The sequence below is a fragment of the Limanda limanda genome, chromosome 6 (assembly GCF_963576545.1).
Source record: "Limanda limanda chromosome 6, fLimLim1.1, whole genome shotgun sequence".
NCBI classification, from domain to species: Eukaryota; Metazoa; Chordata; class Actinopteri; order Pleuronectiformes; family Pleuronectidae; genus Limanda; species Limanda limanda.
Window position 1 is genome coordinate 28053158 of NC_083641.1, and position 17903 is coordinate 28071060.

A 17903-nucleotide genomic window follows, 5' to 3' on the forward strand; every position below is an offset into this window, starting at 1 on the left:
TGGTAACGACAGGATGTGTACGAAAATGTTTTGTGTTGTTAACGTGTTTTGTGTTTTCAACGACCCTGAATGAATGAAGCACTAACACGGTATCCACTGGTGTTTAACAGCATCACAACATGTCCTGCACCAGACGGTCATGTTGACCATCACTGTAAACAGCTGCTGTGCATGTGAGTGTGTGAGCAGCCGGGGTCCCGACCCTCTGTTAATCCCTGGTGCTCTCCAGATGTGATGGAGACCACAGCTGGATCCGTCCCTCCACTGACGAGCATGGCCAGGGGGCTGTTGCTCCGCCCCCACAGCCACCAACATCTGTAAACATCTGCTCCAACCACATTTCATTTAAGTGTTGCTGTTCTGGTGTGTCCCGTCTGAACTGCGTCTCAAGAAGAGATCACTGGTGTAAACTGAGTTAACAGGCTGAACACTGGGTCAACACGAAAGATAAAATATTACAACTTTAATAATAAACACATAGTGATGATAATAATGACACAAAACAGGTGAATATATTTCTCCTTAACTTTATTGCATAAAAAAGAAAAAGGTACAAAAATTCATGTAGAAATTTTACAATAGAAAACAGTTGAAAATCAGCAAAACACAAACTGCATGTGACTGACAATGAGCGCCGTGGGGGGGCAGGAGAAGAGCAACTGCAAAGTGCTGCAGGTTGAAGTCAATCCTTTACTTACAGGTGGACTTATGGAAAATCGAATGAGTTATTAAATTAAACATATCGAATGTGGTAAAATAAAATGCTGACGAAACTCCTTTCGCCAAAACCTCCAGTCGACTCCCTGTTGAGTTTGAGGCATTTTAAGTTTAACAGGTCAAATACTCTGTTAAGTGGGCACTTTTTAGATTAAGCTATGTTACAGTGCATTATTATTAGTAGTGGTATTTGTGGCATGTGGAGCCCCAGTTATACTGCTGCTGTTTGAAATCACACAGACCTATTGAATTTTCCAGGTGAAGCTGTTTAACAGTCTTAGGCCTAATTTCCTCTTTGTGCTTTAAAGGGAGAAAGTTTGTATTTGTACAACACGTCACTTGCAGTTCTGCCTCCTTCTGTCTGATGATAGTACCATTTGAAATCACAATTCCTTAAGCTGATAACATTTGAAATGAAAGTGATATATTGTCTTTCGCTGAGTTCACTGACACCTTTAACTCCCAGCTCTGTCGACACAACGCAAGTACAGCTTAATCCATAGTTTTGATCAGCAATGTAAGAAAAAATAAATAATGTAAAAGATAAAAAAATGAAAAACCAAGGAACCAAAACAAGAATCAAGCTACAGAAAGGCTACTTTGCAAAATAAATTACGCTCTTAATACGAGCAATTTACATTTCCTCCCAACGACAAGGAAAATAATCACATAACTGAAAGGGGTCATTTTTATAAACATCAAATACTTTTAACAATCAAAAGATCCAAATTGTATAATTTGTTTTAACTCTTGGAAAACAATCTCAAATCCACTGGATTTAAATTCAGACTCGCTCGACTGTTGCCAACGACCGCTCAGAGAAACAAAGAGATGTCCAACAAACACAGTGAACTCTCACTTAGATAAGTACTTTTTTTTTTAAAGTCCGCCCAAAATGTTCAGATTACTCAGATTCATCGTCCCAAAAAATGAATATTTACATACGATCGAGTAACTATAAACACTGTGGACACAGGCGAGTGAAACCCTGCCCACTCCCAACACTGGCAGAATGATTGGTGTGGAGAAATAACAGTGGCAGTTCCCAGTGTGTGTCTGTGTGTGTCTGTGTGTCTGTGTGTGTCTGTGTGTGTGTGTGTGTGCAGAGGGATTAAGCCTTTCTGTCCTGAAATGACCTTACACCATGCAGAGGCTGGATCATTTGAATGTAATGCAAATGACACTCGAGTTAAGTGACTGAAACACGCTGATTGTCCTGGTGGTGGACACGAGGCCTCAGTGGAGCTCGGAGCATGAAGGCACTTCGTATGATGAACTGAAGACTTTCAGATTGGGAGAGAGATTCACTCTGTGCTTGGCTCCACAGTCAAATAACACCCGACGTTTCCCTGCGATGGAACTACACATTCCAGTTTCACAGTTTGTAAGAATGGGGCCAGAATAAAGACACAACAGTAACATGCACACACGAGATGAGAGTCAAATCATGTCTGTGATGATTCTCTGAATTAGTTTTAACTAAATCAAACAAAAGCTTATGAGATCATCAGACTCTATCCAAGTGTTTGACCCAGGTCTGTCATGTGCGCACACACAAACACACACTGACTCACACACACACTTGAGTCTCGCCTGCTACATAAACATCGGACCCCCAAACACAGTGAAAACAAATTGATTTTACAAAATATACACATAGAAAAGTGAGCGTCGGCCCATCAGCTGCAGTCCGAACCAGCAGACTGACTGACGGGCCGGGTCCAGATTCCACAGGCGGAGAAAACTCCTCCAGCTCATTCTCACAAAGTCTTTGTTCAAGAACATGTTTGATTTCATTCTGCGTTTGTCCTCCAGGTTCAAATGAACATCAGTGCAGCAAACAGAACAGATGTTTCTCCTCACCAGCGACGGGCCAGTGTTCGAGTCCTGAATGTAAAGAGGTCCCCTTGAGAACCGGTGGTTGCAGGGGACACGTTACCTACGTGAGCCTGTAGAGGGCGCTCAGCGACTGGGTGATGAAGTTGAAGAGTCCTCTGCACGCGTCTCTCCAGTCCTGCCAGTGGGGGGCAGCGTGCTGTGAGAGAGAAAAAGAAAAGTGGTGTTTAATGACCGAGAAACAGTTCAGACAAAATAACAGAATAAATCACATGACTGCGACCTTATGAAAATCAGTGCTGCCCCCTGTTGTTCCTGTTGAGATCATAGACTGTGCATAAAGATGGAAGACATAACAGTTCCCAAAAGTGAAGCCGAAGCATCTCGATCGCCCCCTGGTGGCTGGATGCAGAGTAGGTCATGTTAGCAGATGGGACATGGACCAGTACATGTTTGTGATTTCTGATGTATGTTCAAGTTTGACAGATTGACAGCTGAGACTATATCACGATTGGTCGACCACGTGTATAGGCGGGACCTTGATTCCATGGCTCCACCCCCTAATCGCAACTGTACAAACTCTGGCTCCAAATGACGTCATCGGAGAAGTGATATTTTGGCTTCATTTCTGGATAGTGGGAGGATGTGGAGACGTGTCGTCCATCTTTATTTACCGTCTATGGTTGAGACGTGTGGCTGCAGCTGAGAAAGACTCAATAACTCAGTATTTCTAAAGTCTCAACTATAAGCATCTGGGTGGAAAGAGAAATACTCCTGAGGCTGATTATTCAAGGTCTCATAAAGACGGAGAAGTAAACGTTCAAAATAACATGATGTCATGGGGGGGGGGGTGTTACATGGTGGAGAGAAAGAGAGACAGCATGTCGATCCCTCAGCACAGCTCGAACAAGAGGAGAAACAAGTGTGTGTCTGTGTTGGGGATGCTACTCTGAACCTCACGCGCCTGTGGTTAACCCTCCCTCCCTCCCTCCCTCCCTCCCTCCCTCCCTCCCTCCCTCCTTCCCTATTGAAACTACAGTTGAAACTTCATCTCTCCATCTCTGTTTTTCACTTGTTCCTTCTCTCGTTCCTTTTGTTTCAAACTGCTTGTTTGGAAAAAGTGTCCAATTGTGCTTTTTGGCTTGAATCGGTTGTAAACAACACACGCACACACACGATATCCCCAGAAAAAACATTCTGTCCGTCTTTCTCGTGTACACACACCACAAACATGCACACGCACACACAGACACACACAGACAGACAAACAAACAAACAGACAGGACAGAAGACAGTTCAGTGAAGGCTGCAATCCTAAAAAACCTGCTACACTTGTCTGCAAAGGGACTGCTACACCCTCATGAAGTGTGTGTGTGTGCGTGTGCGTGTGCGTGTGCGTGTGTGTGTGTGTGTGTGTGTGTGTGTGTGTGTGTGTGTGTGCGTGTGTGAGTGGAGTCCATGTCAGAGTGAGAGCCATGGTAGGTGACGTCATCTTTGTTTATGTGCATAAGGCGGGATGGCGAGGGAGAGAGAGTCGTGGGGTGGAGTGTGTGTGTCTGTGTGGGGGGTGGGGTGGGGTGTGGGAGGGAGGGGGGTTGCTGCCAACTCCTCACGCGATCTTGAGCGTAGAGGAAGGGAAGGAGGGAGGGAAAGAGAGAAGGAGGGAAGGAGGGAAGGAGGGGAAAGATAAAGAAATGACAACTAATAGAAAATAGACCTCTGCAGAGAAGAAAGCCCGTCATGCGTTTCTTTAAACTCTGGCACAGTTATTGATTCTGATGATAACGGTAAAGAAAAGGCAGAAAGAGCGATGGAGAGATGTAAAGGAATAAAGAGGGAAGGAAGAAAGGATAAAGAATTATGTGCATTCTGCCATTTATGTGGAGATACAAGGAGATTGAAATTATTTAGTATGAATAAAACAAACAAACAAAACAAACAAAGAAGTGAATGAAGGAAGAGAATGAATGACGAACAGATGACATGGATTCACTCTCTCACACATTCAAATATTGATCTGTCTTCAAGTCTGTTACACACACACACACTCCTACACACACACCTCACGTGTCGGTCCATGTGAGAACACACTGGTCAAACAAGATGATAAGAGTCTGTGTGTGTGTGTATGTGTTTGTGTGTGTGGGGGGGGTGACAATCCATGTGACTGTGCCGTGTTCAAGGACACAGTAAACATTGTACACACACATCCACAGTTCAGTCTGGGTGAAGGGACAACACTAAAACTGACCACCACTGCACTTCTGTCCTCTGGTCATAATCAGCAGCTCAATGTTTATAATCCACATTTGCACATTTGGTTGTCGTTGCACTTCTGTCTTGTGCAGTTTCTCTCTATTGAACATAATGCAACGTTTATTTTGCTACTTTCTGGACGTCGGTAGTTAATTGTCTATTTGTGTAACTTGCAAGTCTTCATATTAATTTCTCTACAATAATGATTTGTGGCTTACCGCTCTGCGGAGGACGGTGGCGTTGTATTGATCCCCGGTGGCTCTCAGCTGATTGGCCACTCTCCTGACCTCCAGCTCTGGCTCCGCCTCTCTCCTGGGATCTCTGTGGTACGATGCAGACCAGGATGGGAGCTCGTTCCTGGGCAGCAGGTCAGGCAGAGGCCCCTGCTGGCTGGAAGCCTCCCGCTGTTCCACTATGTCAGCGTCTGCAGGAAGACAAATAATAATTTCTATTATAGAAAATACAAAGCATATGCATTTCTTCCTCTCCTCATATTCTTTTCTACCATCGTTCTTCCTCATGCTCTCTTTTGTGTCTCTCTTGAGCAGAAATGTTCATGTATGAAGAGACCGAGGCGCTGCATCGGTTACACAGAGCCTCCGGTTCTGCTTAATGGATTCTCAACAAGCAGCGTACAATAATTGCCTCCTTACACAATGTAGACATTTCAAGTGAGGGTGTGTGTGGTGGTGGTGGTGGGGGGGGGGGGGGGGGGTCCCTGTGCACACATAGTAACACAGGGCAAACTACACAGACCAGGCTGCCAAGCAACAGAGACACAGTTAATGAGCAAACACCAGACACACTCGTCCCAGACGTCCTCAGTCTCACCAGCTTGTGATAAACAGGCAGATAACATGAGCTCAAGTCTTCTGTAGTTTGTTCACTTCAAACAGGAAGTGACTTTTAACTCTGATGCAGAGAAAAACAAAACTAAAGTGAATATGGCTGATATCTTATTTTAAATTCCTACAATTAAACTTGACTTTTGACCTTAAAAACATAACAAAGTAGTGGTTCCCAGTGGGGTTGTTTATTCCTCTGGCCTAATTCACACGCACATGCACACATACTCACACACACACACACACGTAATCACACATTCCTTAAGGAGTCTGAAGGTTTGACGGTGATTTATTTTCCTCTTCATGGAACTTGGGAGAGTAATCTTTTAATCTGCTTAATAAGTCTGGTATTGAGAGGTACTGAATGTTTCTGTGTTTAAGTTTGTTGTGTGTTTGTGTTGTTGTTTACAGACAGATACTAGAATTTTTTTATATCATTACTATGATAGAATTAAGGATTATTTTATTTTTGTTAATTTAAATTTTGGTTATTTTTTTTTCAACTACTTGAGTGTAAACACTGATGTCATAATAAACACTGATTATCCTTTTGAGCCCACTTCTCATTTAGATGAGTAGACCCAGTTCCATGATACACCTTTGGGCCCCAGTTTGCTTTTCTCTCGACCACTGGCACAGAGACCATCACCTACGGCAACCACAACCCTAGTTGCCACAGAAACTGGCACCCCTGGCAACGACAGCCCTTTGCTAGGAGGATTACAACTGATCCTTTAAAGATGCAGGTGACTAGACAGAGCGAGAGAGACGGAAAAGAGAGAGCGCTAGGAGAAAAATAACAAACGGGAAAACCCTGGCCTGTTGCCAAGGTAACTGTAAGGCAGCACTCCTGGAGACGTCTCAATGCGATTGGCCGACAGACCGGGGGGTCGTGCTGTGATAGGACGGAATGAAGGAAACAGGGCGGGGCAGGGGATGAACCTGAGGCTGACGAGAGAGAGAGAGAGAGAGAGAGAGAGAGAGAGAGAGAGAGAGAGAGAGAGAGAGAGAGAGAGAGAGAGAGAGAGGCTGGTTTGGTTGTCGGGTAAATCAGATTAACTATCAAGTTTGTTTTTATTATTTTAAATTATCCTTTATATTATTTACACTGACTTATTCTGTGAAACTATTCATTATTACAGTCCAACTGATTTATCTGTTGGCCAATAAGATTTACAAATATCACAGACGTATCAGTATCTGCGTTTATATTTGCTGATACACAATAAACAATGCAGTAAAGAGTTATTCATAATAAAGTTGATGGTTACATTTCAACCTTCACTTCCTTTCCTTTGTCATAATAACATTCATGCATCATGCAATATGTCTGTATGAGAACATTTTGACCACTTAATCCTCAATAATCTCTAGATTTATTGCTGAACTGAATGATTTAACAGGATTAAGAGCATAATTAACTTCCTGACTCCCTCAGTAACGAACTGTTTGACTGGGTGACGAGCACAGTGACTGATTAACTCCATTAACGAGCTTAAAGTCTGACTAACGGACTTTTCACTTCACAAACTTAACTACCTCACAGAATGAGCTCCCTGAGAATCTGTGTCCTGACTCCATGACCTGATTTACTGTTTTACTGGTGACAAACTGATTATAAGCGACTGACTTGTTGGCAACACCTGCAAGTTACTCATCATCCTCCCAGATCATTCTGACAGGGATCCCTCCATCGGCTCTCTGAGTTTTTATACTCACTATACAGATACAATCTTATTAATTGATTCATCTTCAGTAGTTACAGTGTCATGCTGACTATCCACACTATAATCCTATCGTGTTGTGTTTATTCTGTAAACACAATATCTACTGTGCGTCCCGCCCTCGTGGCAGAGGGACGCCTCCTCGGCTCCTCCTCCTTTGCTTTGATCTCGATGACAGATGACTAAAACCCTCCAAGCAGATTTATAATATTCAGCTTTATTAATATAAATGTGTCTTGACGTGACTTTGTTGCTGCCGGGCTGAGGCGCTCAGAGCAGGAGGAAGTGTTGCTCAGTGAATCTTTACTGCAGCCAGACTACAGAGGACAAGTCTGAACATGTCTGACGCTCAGCTGACCTGCAGCTGAGAGGAGGAGGAAGAGGGGGAGGAGGAGGAGGAGGAGGAGGAGGGGGAGGAGGAGGAGGGAAATGGTCTGTTTACATTACAGCAAATCTGTCACTTGACTGAGACTCACTGTCAAATGTAAACCGGCCTTTCTTGTAACTGCTGCCACTTGAATTTCCCTTTCTTCCGTTTCCAGAGGAAATGCTTTAACTGACTGGATCCATCACATGGGATTAAAGGTTCCTCCCTCTTCACTGACTGAATAAACACCACAACTCAAATAATTCACAGCAGAAACTCCCACTGACTGTGACTACATCGGAACACAACTGTGTCAAGTCATAAATCAACAACTCACACACATTTCGACACAGGATTAAATCAAACAATAGCAGAGACTATTAAATACGTTTCCCTTTCAGTGAATCTCTCATGTGAGCCGACTGAGTTCTGTGAAGCTTCATGACGCACACGCCTGCTACAACAGAAGAGTCATCTGAGTGACACCTCCACCTCCACCTGGCCTCCATCAGCTCCGCCCAAACCGCCGGGCGTCATGGAAACACAGCCCCGGACGCAGCTTACACACACACAGACACACACACAGACACACACACACACACACAGACACACACACAGACACACACACAGACCGATACTCTCCTCTTAACTTCAATGTTTACTAAAGGGTGCTGGTCTCTACGGCTCAGTCGCATCTGACCTTTTATTCATTCACATCCGAACCTGCATCCACTGCTGCTGTGATCCAGTGAAGGTGCAGCTGCAGCACTGGACTAGGCAGTACTGACCATACATCCATACATCCATACATCCAGGTTAAACGCTTATTAATGTGCTCTGATACAGATCTCCCTTCCCTGTAGGTGTGAGCAATGGGAGGACCAACCAACATGAATGCAACACCTAACACCTAAGTGAACAGATATCTTACCGGACTCCTCTCCTGACAAGGCCCAGGGTTTCCCAGCTCCTCCATCCCTCTCCTCCCTCCGGCTGCAGAGCTGCAAAGGAGGAGGTGCTGATGATGGCGACGACGCAGGAAGTTGCTGGTGCATCTGGTGCTGATCAGGAACTGGGTACGGCAGATGGAGAGGCTGCAGAGGATGCAGATGGTGGTGGTGGATGAGTATAGCACCGGTGCCAGAGCCAGTGGTGATGGTGCTGGTGGTGAGCAGGCCGGGCCAGGTGTGGAGGGCGCGAGGCAGCTCCATGCGGCAGATGTTGTGATGTGGAAGAGAGTTGTTTCCTCCTGCTCCGGTTTCCCCAACGCTCTCAATGGTCTCTGCTCGGGCCATTGCACTGTTTGCCTGAATCACACATGGGAAACATCCAAGAAACATGAGTAAATATATTGTTACAAGTGTCTAATAGATGGAGAATACGGCTGCATCAGATAAGTATCCGACACACCTGTTGTGTATGGAGGTGATATGACTATTGATTAGGTAGAAGTAGAAAATATATTTGAATAGCTTCAGACGTTTTCAAGATGAATTTATCTCAGGTTGTAACCTGCAGCTCAGCAAAATTTTCACCAAACTAATTATTACAAAAACAATCAGCAGATCAATTGATAAATAAAATAAGTGTAAACATCTCTTTATTAATATACATGAAACTGAATTTATATCACAAATAAAAAAACCAAAAGTTAATAATATAAAATAATAGCTGAATTACACTAAAACAAATGTGTAAACAACTATAGACAGATAGTTACTACGTGAATAAAATGGCCCCTGAAACTCTGCAGTCTAATTTTAGCCTTATTCTTTTTACTCCCGTTCAGTTTGACCGAGCGACCTACACCCCCCACCCCCCCCCACCCCCCTCGGCCGCTGGGGGCAGCAGCGAGGCCGCTTCAGGACCACGAGACTCGTGTTTGTAAACAGCACGAGCATGCGCGCGCACGCACACGTAAATAAGCGCGTGCGTGGCGGAGAGTCACGAGAGCTCACGGAGGAAATTTACCGTCAAGTAGAAAAAATGAGTTTCACGTAGAGAAGAAAACGAGTCAGAAGTGAATCAGTAATAATGTGATTTTCACCACAAACACAGGTTCTCACATTTTAACAGAACATTAGAAAACTAACAAGAATAAATAAATACAATGAACACGACACCTTTGATTTTAACTAAAACAGTTGGTCTCTTTGCAGCAGAAGGTTTCAGATTGAAAGTGAGAAGTGATTTATCTCCGATCGGTTTCTCAGATGATTTATTAATTGTGAGTTTTATTGATCGACGTGTGTTTGTGTCCCTTCTGCATCCCGTTGTGTGTTTCTGAATGAGACATGTCGGGACCTGTCACACTGAGAAATAAAACACACAACCAGGTCCAGCTCACAGGGATTCGATCCAACCTGGGACTGGACCTGTGATAAAGCTCCAGGACCGTTTCTAATCTGTGTGAACCAGGAGACGTGGACCTGAGGTCTCACGCTGCTCCGGACACCTGGGACCCCCGAGCGGGCTGAGACCCCCGGGTTCTGGTTCTGTCAGAGTAATAAGAAGCTTCCTCACTGGCTGGGTGTGATGCTCCGTGGCTGCAGGTCCGGTTCCAGGTCCGGTTCCAGGTCCGGTTCCGAGGGTTCGACAGGTGACAGGTGGACGATCACAACATGGTACAGTCCGCTCGGGCGTTTGGAGGGAAAAAATCTGTCAGTCCATATCAGGCCCTTCCGGTTCGGATGGTCTCGGTGCAGGTTCTGAATCAGATCGAGCCCATCAGAGGAGGAAGGTGGAGCAGCTGTAGGAGCAGTGAGGAGCAGCTGGAGGAGCAGTGAGGAGCAGTGAGGAGCAGCAGGAGCTTCTGGGTTCCTGTCCTGGTTCCTGTCTGAGCTCCGGCTGCCTGCTCGTCTTATTTATGGTCTCTGACAGCGGAACTGCACCTGACATCCGCTGAGGATTTCCACAATAAAAAAAAAAAACAGATCCACCCAGAGATTGAACCACAATGGAAATGTTTCACCTCTTGCCTTGGTCTTAACAGGACGTTTACATTTTACGGATGAAGTCAAGTTTTCAATATATTTTAATACAATTTTACATTGTTATGGTTAATTAACACTGTGAGAAAGGCACACAATGGTTTTAACTGAAGACAGGACAGACATAATGTATTCATTTATTAACACAGATAATAACAAGTGATTAGAAATATGTACAAGTAAGAGAGAATATATAGAAGTAATAATATGTGTCATTACAGAACAGACTGGCTGAACACACCCTATCTTTATTTTAAACTCACTCACTCTTTCATTTGGCTGTGTGTCATCAATGCCACAGATGAGTCAATGTGCATATATTTGCTCAGATTATTATTATCTGAATAAGATCATATGTACAAGAATGTGTTTTAATGTGTGGAAATGTGAAAACAAAAATATGAAACTTGTGATTTATTCACAGCCCAAATAACAATATGCTAACAAGAGGCATATTTAGTCCACTATCCTCTCAACAGATACTTCTTTATGGTTTGTTTCCCATGCACCAGTGCACAGTGAGTTTTATCAACTTCTTTCTTTACTCCCTGGTGACGTCAATCTGTTCCACGCCACTACCTAAATGCTTTTATTTTGAAGCCGGGATCCCCTTGTTGGCTGGTTAGCTTGACTTCTTTAACCAAACTCCTGCAACAACAAGTGCTGACATGCTCCCTGACAGGATGCTGTGTCTGTGTCCCTCTCTCCACCTTCCTGTCTCTTACTCTTTCTGTCTCTTGTGTTGTTTTATTTTGTTAAAGATGCAACACTATGAATTACAATTAATGCATTTCCTTCTCCCCGTGTTGATGTCCATCTGCATGACTGCCTCTGCAACCTTTAGTTTAAAGTTTACAGTTAATGTGACTCAGCACCCCCCCCCCCTCTATCTATTTATCTTGACACACACTTCCTCACCATCTCACACAGGAACTCCCCCCCCTCCCCTACAGAGAGAGGAAAGGAGACTTTTTACCGGATCACTTACATGGAATTTTAAACAGGAGGCGACTTTTTACCATCCAGTTAATCGAGCACGAGGTGAAATGACGTTGGAATGTGACAACAAGACACACCTGACGTTCGATGCCACCTGTGATGAAATCACCTGTCAACTTGTTTTTTGATACCACATGCACTACAATGAGGACACACAATGTGTGTGTGTGTGTGTGAGTGAGTCAGCTCTCAGTGTCACTGTTTATAACACTTTCATTGAGACAGTGTCAAATCCATTAGTTGCTGTAATCACTGCTGACAGTTGTCATTTAAATTTGCTCTGATTCATGTTAAGATGAAAGAATCTCTCTTCCTTTAGTTACAGGGATCAATTCATTCTGCCTTTATTTTTGTATTACTATTGTATACCATTATTAATTCAGCTCATTAATCCAGTAACACCAAAATAAATAATGGACTGAAACTGTAGCTCTGGATCCATGTGAGTGACCCTCATGTTCCACCAGAGTGTCAACAACACGTTGAGGATTAAAATGCGTTGAGGATTCCCCTCGTCACTCAGCTGTCCAAGCTTTCAATGCAAAGAAAAATGTCTTCACGGTGTAAAGTGTGAGTCCGGTGGATTATTTATTTTGTCTGGAGGGTTGGTCGATGCGTTAAGATTTTATCAGACGACTGAATAAAGAGGAATAAAAGAAACAAACAGAAATAATACGTCAGCTGTTGAAACTAACAAGAGTGACATGTAACTACATGTGTTGCTTTGTGCAAAAAGCAACCAAGTATTCATACTACAAACTGTGATCTTAGCATCGACTACAACTATGTCTTGTGCACTTTGACTGTACAAATATGATCAAATTATGATATAAGCATCATTTGAACATTGACCACTTGAACATAAGTAACATGAAGATTATGAATTTTAAGAAAAGAACAGAAAAACATAGAATTTGAAAAGAATTCAGTCCAGTGAATATATTTACTGTAGCTGCACATGTTCAGGTGAAATGTGTTTTATATTCGGCAGATTGTCTTGCATTATTTATGAGAAGAAAAAAAATGTTTTTAATGAGAAGACTGCTGTTATGTCTTTTGGGGCGGGGGGGGGGGGCGACATGGTGCCAAGACGTCATGAAGGTGAACTCAGATGTATCGCTCTACCTATCATTTATTATAAAACGCATTTTTCAACTTGTCATTGATAGCATGTGTGATTTTATTCCTGTGTTGTTTGTCATCAGGTCGAACATCACATTGATTTTAGATGGTTGGCAATGCAGATCCTCTCCAGCCCTCAGGACATGTGTGTGTTTTCGTTTCCCAATACGCAGCCAGTGTTTTGATGCATTGAAGCTGCAGTGGAAATCATTTTCATGGCGTTCGGGATAGATTTCCAAAACTCAAACGTGGTAAATTATAATCCTGGATTAGTGAATGTTTTGTCAACACTGGAATCCGTTCATGACAAATCGTTTAAACCCAATACGCAGTCAGTCATTAAACACATTTGAAGTGTTACTGACATATGGTTAGTTGGACACTTAATGAATCATTTACAGATGCATTTCTTAAAGGAAAATTTTACTTTTTAACACAAAACATTTCTTGTACTCCAGCACCTTTCTTTGTTTACTCATGCTTTTTAATTCTACGATCTAACTTTGACAGCTCTCGGCCTCGTGTCCCAGGAACCACAACACCTTCCTCATGAGAGAAACGTCACAACAGCAGTGTGATTGTTCACGGCTTTTACAGCCTGTAGTCTGAAAACCCTGCATAACATTAGCATCCCCAATGACTTCAGACAACCCCCCCCCGCCTCGACCCCTGACCCTCAGATCATTGTCTCCTGGGCACACCCTCTAGCTCCAGGGCCTGAGACAGGGGCGGCACAGCTGAGCTGAGGGTCGGAGGCTGTTTAATCGGCTGGAAATGGCAGCTTGTCTCGAGGCCCCCCCCCCCATACACACACAGCAGCAGATTTGTATACACACCCCCTTGTGTGGGCAGGAGGAGGGAGTGGGGGGGGGGGGCGGGTCTCTCCCTGGTACATGCCCAGGCGAACATCCTCAGACGGACAAATAGACTTTGGCTGACGTGTGGTCGATAGTGAGATGTCGAGATAAGAGTCAAGACTGTAAAAACCTTTCATGTTTATTATGAATACTGTGAATTACTTGGATAAATAATATGATGGTAAGTGTTCCGTCTACAATCCATACATTTAATTTGGTAAATTTTGTTTCTTATTATATTATTATTGTTATATTAATTAATTATTGACTTTTCTTTTCATCATCTCCATCTTTCTTTTTCTCTATATAATAAAACCATTTCGGGAAACAGAGTTTCAAAGCACAATTTTCATCCTTTTCAAAATCAACACTTACGATGACGACGACCAGTTTAACATTGTTTTATTTGACAGTAGATTCAGTGCAGGATGGATGTGATGTCTAACGTCTGGACTGTGAGTCTTATTAATGTGGATCACGCTTCTCCATCTGTACAGGAGTGAACATACATGTGTTCACTCAGCAGCTTCCCCTCTCCAGTGTTTTGGGTTTTTACACTGAAACCTTCTGTCTCCTGGTTCACATTGTTTTGAAGCTTAGGGGCTCGTGTGATTTCTCTGATCGTTCCAACTGCTCTTTACATTAAGAGATTCCTTCATATCATACTTTTTTATGTATATGATCAGGGAAAAAGTCACCAGTCTGCACAGAGAAGAAGCTTCAAGAATCTTAATGAAATCTAGAAGCTTCCAAGATTTGGATTTGTTTTGTACAGAGAGAGAAAAGGAGACTTTTTACCCGATCGCTTCCATGGAATCTTAACCAGGAAGTGACTTTTTACCATCCAGTTCCTGAGCAGGACCGACCTGTCTGTGGACATGACGGTGGAATGTGGCAATTATCTCAAGACACAAATGATAAAAACACGTCCTTATGTCAACAGATGGGTCGATGCCACCTGTGATGAAGTCACCTGCCAACTTGGTTTTTGATACTACAGCATCACCGACATTGTTTTCTGGCCTGCAATGAGGACAGACAATGTGTGTGTGTGTGTGTTTGTGTGTGTGTGTGTGTGTGTGTGTGTGTGTGTGTGTGTGTGTGTGTTGGGGGGGGTTGTTGCTCACTGTAACCTGAGTGCAGCCATGCAATAGAGAGAAGGCATGACGCCACCAGATAAGGTGTACACAGAGCTCTGAGACTATCCCTCTCTCTCTCTCTCTGTACCCCCCCCCCTTCCCTTCCTCACACACACTCACACACACACTCACACACTGACACACTCACACCCACACACACACAGTCTGAAAGGTAATCTCTACCTGTGCAGTTGTGATAAGGATGTAAATGAGATGTCTCACTCCTGCAGTAGAACCAGGTCGCTCCTCTCTCCCTCTTCAATAACCTGAAAACAACCTCACAACCTCCACATCCAGCCCACTGCACAACTGAACAACCTCAGTCATTGTGTTAATGTGTGTGTGTGCATGCTATGATAATCATTAATCATAACTTTGTAGTTGAACTAACGAGGTGTATGTGGTGAATGTGCACATTGTTTAGGTGAAGTATGATTATCTGTGATTCTTTCCAGGGAGGAAATCTAATTGCAAAAAGGTTAAAAAAGATCTAAAACTAGGTCAGAGTTGTTATAGCACAGGTATAACAACAGCTCTGAGTTTCATCCACTGCTGGTGACTCATTATCACTGCGTCATAATGAGAATGAAGTGAATAAACTGGGGATACTGGTTTTCCACTTGTTGTTCAGTGCAGAATAAAGACACTTCTTCTACAGGTCGATGATATGACCATGAAAGGCACATTCATTTAAAACATATCTACCGGATATGTCCACAATGCAAATGACAGTGACTGTGAATAAACTAGATCGTTTCTTGCTAGATTTTCATAAACTTCCATCATGAGGATTAAACTACAGGTCAGATAAAAAGGTTGTTTTTATCAGAGAAATGTTAACTGTAGAACATGAGCATCTCTATCATCCAATCACTATCATCCAATCACCCCCCGAGCCAGCATCACACCATCAATCTGATAAGTTTGATGGTGTGAGCAACAGGTGAGCTTTTCTCTCACCTGTCCTGCCGTCAGGTGAGAGAAAAGCCGTCGGCAGGTATGGCTTCCAGCCGACCTCCGGATCAAGTGTTTTCTGACATCACCGGATGAGGTGAGAGCTCGGCCCTCCAATGGCTCTCCCAGCTCCTCTGGTGACTCTTTAGCAGTTAATTATCTCAGCAGCAGTGGGAGCTCAGCTGTTGGATGCAGAGGGAGGAGGGCTGATGATAAATAAATGAAGAAATTGAATCTTGAATCTGCAGCTTCGCTCAGCTTCACACATTTTCATGATGAGCCGCTCAGACGCCGGCTCAGCTTTCACTTGGGGACGGGACAGACGTCTGCTTCGGTTACAGATGAACATCACAGAAACTCACTGTGTTCAGAGGGAAAATCTGATAAACAGGTTTATTATGAAGAGGTCACACCAATGTCACAGCATTACCTCATCCTGGTACCTCCAACTGAGCTGAACAGATGGAGCTAGTGAGTGTGTGTGTGTTGTGTGTGTTCGTGTGTGTGTGTGTGTGTGTGTGTGTGTGTGTTCGTGTGTGTGCTTACCGCTCAGTCTTATTCACCAAATCCCTGTTATGATAAGTGAATGTCAACAGTGTGGAGGAATGTGCTTCTCCAGCAGATCAGGTCTCTTCTCACTTCTCACACAGGAGCATGGGAACATGTCGATCATTTGAATAAACTTTGCATTCACAAATATATCTCATGATTTACTGCTGTGTTTAACGACTGGAGGTTCATGAAATTAAAGTCTGACGCAATAATCAAAATTTTGGAGGCTGTGGGATATTTTAAAAACCATCAGGAGTTGTGAGACTAATGCAATACTGGCAGATGGTTGTGGAAACATGCAACAACTTGAAATGATTCACAAACAAAAGTTTAGATATTTAAGAGCACGGTTCAAAAGTAAAGGCCACAAAGACATGAACACAAGGGCCTGTATTTATTCAGCCTTTACAAAAGCGTATAGGTATAAGTCTGGCCTTTTTATAGATAGACGAGATATAGACTAACTCTCTAACAGTTGGAAAAATCTCAAATGAAAACAGGAATTTAACCAAGAACTAAACATTATGAGGGTTGAATGGTTGAAGTCTAAGTTCAAATAAAGCGACTGAAAAAAGGTAGAAGACAAATTGTCATAACACAAACGAACAGGGATCATCATCATAAGCTTTTTCTGTCTGGCACTTTAAGAAAACTCTAACGCTGGGAGTTCTGCTTAAGTTAACTTCAGGGATTTACCTGAATTTCTTAGAGGAAAGTTTGTCACGTTAGTGGATAACTCTATAGACTCTATAAACTCTATAGATTCTATAAACTCTATAAACTCTATAGACTCTATAAACTGCTCGGAGACACCTCGTCATCACACTGCTGCATAACAGAGCTGCTTGTTTATATCAACACGAGCAGCCAGCGTCACTTTCCTCTCTCCGTGATCAGAGCCTCCAGGGCTCTCATGTCATCCCCGGGGATGCAGTTATTTGGCTTTCACAACAATGAGCTCATCGCAGAGTCCCTCCCCCCCCCCCCCACTGAAAGAGGATCCATAACTCTGCTGTCATCTCAGACCAGCGTGTGCAGCTCCAGGATAATTAAACTCTGGTTAATGCAGCGGACGAGCTGCTGCTGACCTGTATCACAGTCAGTCGAGCTGCATCATAATTAATAAATCAGGAGACGTGTGTATTTATATAGTTCATGAAGTAAGTGTTGATGTATGTACTAAATGATAAAATATACAGAAAGTGTTTTATATTAGAGTAATATTATATAAATAGATAATAAATTCAATGCATGTGCTGCTCATGTGAAGTATCTGTTCTATATCATCTAAAAACAGTCATGTCCAGTTACAACACAACTTATTATTATGTAACATCATTACATCATTGTAAATTGTATCACAACTCTCTCCACATGTCTCCACTTCTGTCTCCACCTGCCTCCACCTCTGTCTCCACTTCTGTCTCCACCTGCCTCCACCTCTGTCTCCACTTCTGTCTCCACCTGTCTCCACTTCTGTCTCCACTTCTGTCTCCACCTGCCTCCACCTCTGTCTCCACTTCTGTCTCCACCTGTCTCCACTTC

General features: G+C 43.3%; 1 protein-coding gene across 1 annotated transcript; it reads right to left on the reverse strand.

The window, feature by feature from the left end:
- Positions 1–511: 511 nt before the first annotated feature.
- LOC133003309 (uncharacterized) lies at positions 512–10565 on the reverse strand. Its single transcript, XM_061072998.1, has 4 exons — positions 10269–10565; positions 8677–9052; positions 5028–5233; positions 512–2752 (listed from the first exon to the last, which is right to left on the reverse strand). The coding sequence occupies exons 2-4, from the start codon at positions 9038–9040 to the stop codon at positions 2657–2659; spliced, it is 666 nt and encodes a 221-aa protein (XP_060928981.1). The 5' UTR covers positions 9041–9052; positions 10269–10565; the 3' UTR covers positions 512–2656.
- Between the last annotated feature and the right edge of the window lie 7338 nt (positions 10566–17903).